Below are 10452 nucleotides of genomic sequence, written 5' to 3'. Positions count from 1 at the left end.
GCTGCAAAGTGGGGATAGAAATGGCAGTAAGATTAGTCTGAGGACTGGATTAGGTCATGTTTGCAAAGGACCCCAGTGTTTCCAGGAAGCCAGCTGTACCAACAGGTTCCTTTTGAATAGCACTTCTTTTTCGGTAGAGTTTAAAAACTCAAGACTGAAGTTTTTGGAGCCACCGACAAACGACAGTCAATAGCGACTCACATTTCAGTAGCTTTGTAAAATGCTTTTATGACCGGAAGCAGCTTAAAGAGCAATTAGTTTAGTATTGAAGAAAAATGGCATTATCTTCCTGTGTGTTATACTCCTTGCTTTTTAATAGGATTTTTTTTGTTTTTTGTTTGTTTTTGGCCTTGCTGCTTTCAACTCTTGCCTTTCTCCAGGGTCAGAAAAGCCATCTCAATTAGTGCAGTCCCTTGAGTTCTTTAAATAAGACTGATCAGATGATCGATATTTAACCAGCTTTATCAGTTCTTTGGACAGACCCATTAACTAATGAAAACATCTGTTAGCATGCAGGGTGGTCCAACAGTCAGAAGAAATTTGTTTGCTAGATTCTCTCTCTCTCCCAGGATTTCTTACCAGTTATCTAAATTTCCAATCAAAAAAGCACTCTGCTGGATGTTCCCTAAGGATGCATTTCTATTATTCAGAACAAGAATAATCTCAAAATGTGTTTCTGGTGAGCAGGGTTTATTTTGCGTGGGCTGACACACAATGACAAGCATCTGGGAACTGATAGTGTCACTGATGCCTTGACGTAGCTTCAGGGCTTCTACATCTAACAGTCTGACGAACAGTTTTGGCCTTTGAGGCCAAAGCTGGAAAAGAGGAAAGGAAAGTCCCTAATCCTGGATGGATGCAACAGCTCCTCCCTGACTTTTTTTTTCTTGCTCTAGACGACCTTTTTAAAAGTTCTCACTGGAGCTATATAATCTTTCGAACAAGCGGGGCACTGATCGGGCACAGGGGTTGCAGATATACTCTGCCAACTGCCTTTTTCATGCAGGAATAAACCCACACCTGCCCTGTCCATTTGTGAGCCCAGCATACACGCGGACGGACTTGGTTTTGCTGAACGCAACCTTTGCCTCCCCTTTAATTATCCAAGGAGTACCATTGGGTTTACTGCTCCTTCAAACACCCTTGCCCTGTGTTTTCTATGCACACCTGAGGGTTACAGAGGTGTTCTGTGTGTGGTTCCTTTGCTTGTCAAATGAAGCTTCTGCCATTCAGCGACCCCAGCAAAGGATCTCTTTGTCTTGAGTGGGATGAATCCTGAGGACACGACTGCCAGAATAATTCTTTTCACACAGTTCTGAAGTCATTTTCTGCCTGAAACTCTCCACGGTTCTACACAGCTGTCAGGACAAACTCACTTTTTGATGTAATGTCCTAGGCCCTCACGCTCTGCCCCCACCCCCGCCAGCCCCCAGTGTCCTCCACACGCCTTTCCCTCTGGTCATCCTTCAAATGCTACCTGTGGCCCCTTTCATAGCCCTGCGGTGGTTTCCCACATGCCACCCTTCTGCCTGACGTCACTTCCCCGATACTTTAAATAATGCTTATTTTTCAAAATGCACCACATCCAAGAAGTCTCCCGGGATCACTACCTCAGACCAAATTTTTAGATGGCAATTTTCTGTGCTGTTGGAGCATCTGTGACATGTTGGACATGTTTGGCTCAAATGCGTGAGGATGAGCAATGAAGCCTCCTGGAGGACCCATGAGTTGGGTAAAGATACACATTTTTGATCAGCTAGAAGAGGGATCTTGGTAGTGTGTAAGCAGCTCACAACAGCTGCTGCACCAACCCCGGGCGAGTGCAGAGAGGAAGGGGAGAAGAACGGTGTGCCTGGGGAGCTTGAGGGGAATGGACACTGCATTCCAGGCTCACTTAGGCTTTGGAAGATTCCAGGCAAGTTAGGCCAGGCTGCAAGGGATCCATGTGCTGGACTAAAAGCAGGAATTGCTCCAGGTGGATTTGCCAGGGGAAGAGGCAGGCAGCTCTGTGCACTCAACAAGAAAGGTTCAGGCACAGCTGGATCCAGGAACTCAAGCAACGACATCAGGGTTTTCTCTTCTCTTCCATTCTCTCTCCAGCTCCCCCGTCCCTACACCTGCCACTGAGGCCTTGCTTGTCTCTGCTGGTCTTTGCTCTGCCTGCAGGCTCTCTGCAGTTGCAGGAGAGATGTTTTCAGAAGCCCCAGGCTCATTCTTAACTTAGCCGTCATGCCTCTCCTCTGAGGTCCACAAATCAAACGCAAGGAAAATTTTCCTTGGCTGGCCAAAAGGAGGAGGAAACTGTCTGACTTCAGGGATCTACCCAGCACCCTTGGTTCTTATCTGATTCTATTTAGGACTCATTCATTCAAAAACCCATTTCTTGAACACGTACTCTGTGCCAGGCACGGGATACAGTGGTAAGTAGGGAGAGCAAAGGGAAGAAGTTGAGTGATTTCAGGATGGAGTGGGGAGGGAGCGATTCACTGTTCCTATTTTGGTGATACTCACAGGCTGATGGTCTGAATGATGCTGGTTCTAAGTGGCCGTGACAAAGGATGCTGGGGAGTGTGTGACCCACCGACGTCTCCTTGTCAAGTCCCACTGCACCCCTACAGAAAAAGACCAGAAACAAAATTTTTTTTAATTGACATTTTCCCCAATAGCTAAAGAAACAGAGAATAGACCTGAGAACCAAAGGCACCGTGAGTATGAACCACTATCTCGTGCCCAGTGAGGAAAGTGCTCCTCAGCCAACATCCCAAAGAGAGGCCAGATATGCTGCTCCCCCGAGGAACCGTTCCCTGGCTGGGTGGGGGCCGGCCTCCAGGGCTTTTTTCCCCTGAGGACTTGAGGGACCTTCTGGGGAAGACCTTCGATTTAGAAATAATTTAAGGTTCAAAAGAAGTTGCAAAAAAAAAAAAAAAAGCATCGAGAGTTCCTGTGTACCCTTCCCCCAGCTTTTCCCCAATGATAACATCTTACGCAACCATAGTACCTTTCCACAACTAGGAAATTGCCATTGGTACAATACTATTAATTAAACTGTAGGTCTCAGATGGCTAACGGGCACATGAAAAGATACTCAACATCGCTAATTATTAGAGAAATTCAAATCAAAACTACAATGAGGTACCACCTCACATCGGTCAGAACGGCCATCATTAAAAAGTCTACAAATAATAAACACTGGAGAGGGGTGGAGGAAAGGGAACCCTCCTACACTCTTGGTGGGAATGTAAATTGGCGCAGCCACTATGGAAAACAGTATGGAGTTTCCTCAGTAAACTAAATATAGACTTGCCATATGGTTTAGCAATTCCACTCCTGGGCACATACCCAGACAAAACTCTCATTCAAAAAGATACATGCACCCCTATGTTCATAGCAGCACTATTTACAATAGCCAAGACATGAAAGCAACCTAAATGTCCATCGACAGATGAATGGATAAAGAAGATGTGGGGTATATATATATATATATATATATATATATATATATATATATATATATAATGGAATACTACTCAGCCATAAAAAAGAATGAAATAATGCCATTTGCAGCAACATGGACTTAGAGATTATCATACTAAGCGAAGTCAGACAGAGAAAGACAAATATCATATGCTATCACTTATATTTGGAAATATAAAACATGACACAAATGAACTTATCTGTGAAACAGAAACAGACTCACAGACATAGAAATCAAACTTGTGGTTTCCAAGGGGGAGGGGTGTGGGGAAGGGATGGATTGGGAGTTTGGGGTTAGCAGATGCAAACTATTATATACAGGATGGATAAACAACAAGGTCCTACTGTATAGCACAGGGAAATATATTCAATATCCTGTGAGAAACCGTAATGGAAAAGAATATGAAAAAATGTATATATACGTATAACTGAATCACTTTGCGGTACAGCAGAAATTAACACCACATTGTAAATCGACTATACTTCAATAAATTTTAAAAAAGATAAACTGTAGGTCTCATTCAGCTTTCGCCACTTTTAATATGCACACGTGTGTGTGTGCACAAGCACGTGGTACTATGGAATGTTAGCACACATGTAGATCTGTATGACCAGCACCCCAGCGGGACATGGAACTGTGATGAGATACTTCTGCATGTCAATGTCTTGAATGTCAATCCTGAAACAGATCCTGGCAAACAGGAAAGACTGGGTCCCCAGCTCCTCTGCTGTACCTCCCTCCTAGCCAGCAAGGAACTTGAGACAATGTCTGGTGGTAGAGGAGGAAGGATCATTTCCAGCAAACACTGGGAGGCACTGGTCTCCCTGACCCTGTCTGGGCTCAAGGTGGCTGTAAAACAGGGGCGCAAACGTCAAAGGCAAGGCCACAAATCTGGGGAGTCTGGTAACTGCTGCCCCCATTCAACAGAGGAAAGTGGTCTCATCAGCACCGGTGATGGCAGGAAAGGTGACCCAAGGCCCATCCGGTGAGGTCACCGCACCAGCAAGCTCTGCAGCTGGAGGTCAACCCCCCACCCAAGCTCAGGAGGCGCTCTTGGGGTGCATTACCAGAGTCTGTGCCCTTTCCCGCCATCGCCCCCAGGGAGCGGGCAAAATTACAAGGGTAAAAAAACGACAATGTGAAAGTGAAAGTGGAGGTGGAGCTTTGCTTGACACCCTGTAGGCTGCTGAGAGCTTTTTCCCTCCTCTCTTAAAGAAGGGAAGTTAAAAGCCCTAGGGGGTCTTACTTTTGTGAAGGAAACACTATTTTCTCCAAAGTACTGATAAAGTGTAATCGTTTTCCTTCACAAAAAATTGGCTGAAAACTCAAGGCCAAACTAGGGCACTGCAGAGAAAAGTCTAAAGAAAAGAAAGCCCAGGAGGCCTCAGATGAGAAGTGATTTCACGGTGGGAGGGGGGAGCTCCTGACCGAGGATCTTGGAGGATCTTGGCGGTCAAGGTCATGGCTCCTCCCAGGGCCCATCCCAAGGCGAGGCTGTGTGTGATCCTGAACAGGCTCGTCAGGCAGGTGCAATGGGGTGGCCCAGAGCAGCCCCATGGGGTCTCCTCTCCTTGTTGGCAATGATGGAGATGCTCTCTCTGTTCTCGATGGATTGTCCTCCCCTCACTCTCTGTGGAAGTGCGGGGTCTGCATCAGGTCAGCCAAGAGCTCAGGGGCTTATCATCGGGACACACTAGGTACCAGTCTGGTGTCAGCTACAGCGCTTTTCTAGGACCTCTGGTCTAAGGAGGGAACTGCCTTGATTTTTCTCCCAGAGATTTTGGGCTCAAAACACCTCCATTTCCCAGAGCACAGTACTGGGAGATGCCTTAGATGGTTAAAACTTCAGCTCTCTGAAGGCATCACGTGTCACTGTAAAGGCCATCAGTGCCATCAACCAAGGCTCTGAGGACGGGAGATAAAGAGGGGAAGGAACAGACATTTAAGACCTCACTGTGTGCCAGGCACAGTGCCCGGTGCAGTATCTGTTATAGCACGAAATGCTCATAAAGCTGTGTTGATGAACAATTAATCAGTCAACCTAGGAAAGAAATGGAAAATTCTATCTGAGCCAAACTGAGGATTATAACTCGAGAACAGCCTCTCAGAAAGCTCCGAGAACAGTTCTACCCGTTAGAGGTCAAAGCATAGTTATAAGTTGTGGTGACAGGACTGTACATTAAGTGACGTGTTACTGATAGTTTATACAATCTAGCGAGTAGTAGGTCATCATGGCTTCTTACAAGATTAAGAAGGAATGTTCTCTTTTAAGGAGCTGTCTTGTTGGTGCTGGGAGAGTGGTGTTCTTTATGGTTGAGTAGGTATTTCCACCGATGGGGAGGTCTGCTTGATGCACGATGCAGATGCACAGTGGGGGAGAGATGATGCCAAAGGGCAGAGAAAAAATTTTATGTTTAAATTTTTCTTGTCTTGCCATAAAACATGAATTTTATTTCACAGCTGCAATGTGGGCTTTTACCTCCATTTTCTACCAAGCAAATGGAGGTGAAGGTACATGCCCAAGATCTTCCAGCTAGAAAGCAAAGGCAACAGAATTGAACCTGGGTCAGCCTGACTGCAGGTCTGCCTGCCGTCCACAGCTCCCGGGAAGCCACTTCAGCTGATCAGATGGGAAAGGCAGCTGTCAGCCACAAGGAGGGAGCAAGTGTCCCCCAGATCGCTGCTTTCAATTTTCCCGACACTCATGTATGTCTCCTCCCCGGAGGCCTTATTGGCGTGCGCCCAGGCCGAGGGCAGGAAGGTGAGCGTTCAGGTCTTCTGCTCAGGCCTCGATTCTGGCCAGAGAAGCCTCCTCTCAACCTCGCTCTGTGCCCCCAGAGCCCCCTCCCCTCTCTCCCAGTCCTCTCCTCCAAGTGCCCCGATTTCCAGCGACCTTCAGATTTGATATATTGAACGTCTCCAAAGGATATTCCCATTGACATTGAGCATGCCGCTGTGTGGAGCTCAGCAATAAAAGGGGGAAATTAACAGGCATTTACATTCTGAAATGAGTGATGAGAGGTCAGAGATTTCCGAACATCTGTTTCCAGCATTTTCAAGGGGGCCTTCAATTTGCAGGCAGCACTGAGCCACGCGGTTATGAGCAGTTACTTGTGACTTCACACAGTGCCGCGTCCAGGAGCTGGGAGTGGACGGTGGGACCCAGCCACTGCACTCACGTGCTCTGTGGCTCGATCCAAGCAGTGTGTCCACCGAGGTTCAGGGTCCCGGCTCTGCTTGTAGGATTCTATACACCCGTCTGAAAACCCTGAGTCTGGATTTCCCCAAGTGTCAGAGTTCTGGAAACTGAGGATTCAAAAAAGAAGTCCTTGTGCCAAGGAACGGGACGTAATGCTTTCTAGGGCTGCACCATCCAATAGGACAGCCAGTAGCCATACGAGGCTGTTAAGTATCTACAACACGGCCAGTCTGAACTGAGATGCACTCTGAGTGTAAAATATATACTGGATTTCAAAGACTTAGTATAAAAAAAGTAATTATCTTTTATGTTATGTTGGTGAAATGATAATATTTTGGCTAAATTGGGTTAAAGAAAATATATTATTAAGTCAATTTCATGCAAACTATTATATATAGAATGGATAAACAACAAGGTCCTACTGTATAGCACAGGGAACTACAGTCAATATCCTGTGATAAACCACAATGGAAAAGAATATGAAAAAGAATGTATACATATGCATATATAATTGAATCACTTTGCTGTACAGCAGAAATTAACACAACATTGTAAATCAACTACACTTGAATAAAATAAATTTGGAAAAAAAGTCAACTACTCTGTTTCATTCTACTCTTTTCAACAGAGCTACGACAATTGAAAACTACATTATGAGGCTCACACACTTCTATAAGTCACTATTGCTCTAGAGTTTCTGTAGCTTGGTGTTTCTTGGGCGGTGGGGAGCTGCTGTCACCCCTAGAGGGCCTTTTAGAAACTCTGGAGGATCTTTGGTGTCACACTGCCTGGGGGAGGTGCTCCTGTCATATAGTGTGCTGGGCATGAGGAATGGGTGAGTCCCGTAATTACCAGAGCAGTCTGATGCAACAGAAGAGTTATTCATGACTCCACATCATTCTGAATGTCCCACCAGACATGAGATAGATGAAAACTTGGTTAAAATGATCTGAGTCTAACCCAAATTCCATTTTACATATAAACACAGGTATTTGGTTTTTGCACAAACTAAGATTTCCAAGGACACAGCTACTGTGTAAATCAAACAAAGATTGCACTTTGTTTCAGCTGGAACATTACCAAACGCCGTTCCTCATGTGTTAGAAATTCCCAGCACTGTTGGCAATACCGCTCACCGTGCTGGAGTTGCCGACATAACACGATCGTCTTGGCCATTCACTGTCATTCCACGGAGAGGTGTAATTTTCTGCCTGCTTCACTCTATCTCCTAGTGCTTGAGCACTTGTAAACAGAAATGCATTCCATTTTATTTAGACTACTTTCCCTTTGTTTCTTCTATATTATAATTAGGACTTTATATTGGTTTAAAAAAATTATGCGTGTAGGTAAATTACAACTGAAAGGGGTCTTGCACACAATCTTTTTTTAAACAGAAAATGGCATACTGCATCTGATAGAATTACAAACCATCACTCAAACCTAGTCATGCCCCTCTTGACTCAAAAGAGTTGAGTCTTTGCCTCTTAAACACCTTCTCATTCTTTCTTTCTTTCTTTTTGGCTGTATTGGGTCTTCATTGGTGCATGCGGGCTTTCTCCAGTTGCGGTGAGCAGGGGCTACTCTTCGTTGCAGTGTGCAGGCTTCGCATTGCAGTGGCTTCTCTTGTTGCGGAGCATGGGCTCCAGGCGCACGGGATCCAGTAGCTGTGGCACATGGGCTCAGTAGTTGTGGCTCGCGGGCTCTAGAGCGCAGGCTCAGTAGTTGTGGTGCACGGGCTTAGTTGCTCCGCAGCATGTGGGATCTTCCCGGACCAGAGCTCCAACCCATGTCCCCTGCATTGGCAGGCGGATTCTTAACCACTGAGCCACCAGGGAAGTCCCAAACAACTTCTCATTCTTCAGGTTTCAGATGCAGTGGCCTTTCCTCCAAATAGCTAAGATGTCACCTGCTCTGTGCTTCCCTGTGTTCTGCTTCCCATCACCCCATCCTTCATCACACAGATGGTACTGCCTGTGCAATTATCTTCCTCCCTGGACTGTGGGCTCCAAGAGGGTAGGTTATGTACGTTTGGTTTATTGCTCTACACCCAGTGCCTAGCTCATGGCTGAGCACACTAGTACATACTCGATACTTAGTGAGTAAATGAATTAATAAAGATCAGGGTGAGTTGGTATCTAGAGATCTATAAGGGTGAATGGGAACGAGGGCCAGCAGCAGGGTAGAAATAGATGATAACAGCAAGGGAGCCCAGTGCCTTGGATGCTGGTAAAATGGAGAGCCTACAGTGCGTAGAGTAATGCACTTCGAAATCAGGTAGATTTCACTTCGAGTCCCAGTTCTGCCTTGTACTACCTTGGTCATCTTAGGAAAGTCCGTTGACTTCTCTGAAGGAGTGATAAGGGTACTTCCCTCATTTGTTGGGGGACTTAACTGAGAACTGCTTGGAAAGCACTTACTGCCGTGTCTGGCAAACAGTAAGAGCTCAGTACATGTTCTTGTTAATAAAACTCTTTCATAGAGGCTGGGTGTGCCTCTAACAGAGGCCCTGGTTGCCCCAGTGTCAGTGCCCATCACCAGTAGGGAACTTCTACAATTCAAAATAAAAAAAAAACAAAAACAAGGACAAATGACCTGATTCTTAAATGGGCAAGGGAACTGAATAGATACTTCTCCAAAGAAGACATGCAGATGACAAACAGGTACATGGAAAAGGTGCTCAATATCAGTAATCATTAGGGAAATGTAAATCAAAATCACAATGAGATTTCACCTCAACAAGTTAGGATGGACACACACACACATATACATCTAACCATCATCTGAGCCTTCAGTGAGTCAATCTTTTTGCAATAGGTACAAAGATCACTGATCATAGATCACCATAACAAATATAATGTATTTGGAAATTTTGAAGTTTGAAATATTGCTAGAATTACCAAATGTGACACAGAGAGAGGAAGTAAGCAAATGTTGTTGGAAAAATGGTGTTGATAGATTTGCTCAACACAGGGTTGTCATAATCCTTCAATTTGTAAAAAAGCAAAAAACAAAACCCCACAATATCTGCAAAGTGAGATAAAGCAAAGCACAATAAAAACAAGGTCTGTCTGTAGAACTACCACATGACCCAGCAAGCCCATTTCTGGGTATATACCCAAAGGAATTGAAACCAGGATCTTAAAGAGATATCTACACTCCCATAGTCACTGCAGCACTAGTCACAATAGCCAAGACATGGAAGCAACCTCAGTGTCCACTGATGGATGAATGGATAAAGAAAATGCGGCATATACATATGACGGAATATTATTCAGCCATAAAAAAGAAAATCCTGCCATTTGCAACAACATGGATGAACCTGGAGGATAATATGCTAAGTGACATAAATCAAACACGAAAAGGACAAATACTATTATACCTGACACCACTTGTATGAGAAGTCTAAAATAGTCAAACTCAGAGAAGCAGAGAAGAATGGTGGTTGCCAATGGCTGGGGGGAGGGGGAAACAGAGAAGTATTCAAGGGTACAAAGTTTCAGTTATGCAAGATGAATGAGTCTTAGAGATCCACTCCACCAAAAGTGCCTATAGCTAACAATCCTGTAGTATATACTCAAAAGTGTGGTAAGAGGGTAGAACTTATGTTAAGTGTTCTGATCACACACAATAATAATGATGGGGTGGGAGGAAAAGTTTGGGCATGATAGATACAGTTATGGCATAGATTGTGTGATGGTTCCATGGGTATACACTTATCTCCAAACTCATCAGGTTGTACACATTAAATTTGTGCAGCTTTTTGAATATCAACAATACC

At 44.9% G+C, this 10452-nt stretch overlaps 1 protein-coding gene across 1 annotated transcript in view; it reads right to left on the bottom strand.

Annotated features, from left to right (window-relative positions):
• Positions 1 to 913: 913 nt before the first annotated feature.
• The window catches only part of LOC309615687 (uncharacterized protein), a 104141-nt gene continuing 94602 nt past the window's right edge, over positions 914 to 10452 (bottom strand). The window contains exon 3 of the mRNA XM_082365749.1: positions 914 to 2612. Coding sequence (XP_082221875.1) covers positions 2539 to 2612 — 74 coding nt within the window. The 3' untranslated portion in view covers positions 914 to 2538. The remainder of the gene's footprint in view (positions 2613 to 10452) is intronic.

The sequence above is a fragment of the Balaenoptera borealis genome (genome assembly GCF_965194805.1).
Source record: "Balaenoptera borealis genome assembly, chromosome: 18".
Taxonomy (NCBI): Eukaryota; Metazoa; Chordata; class Mammalia; order Artiodactyla; family Balaenopteridae; genus Balaenoptera; species Balaenoptera borealis.
The sequence above is the reverse complement of the archived record's forward strand: the minus strand, read 5'-3'. Positions and strand labels throughout refer to the sequence as shown.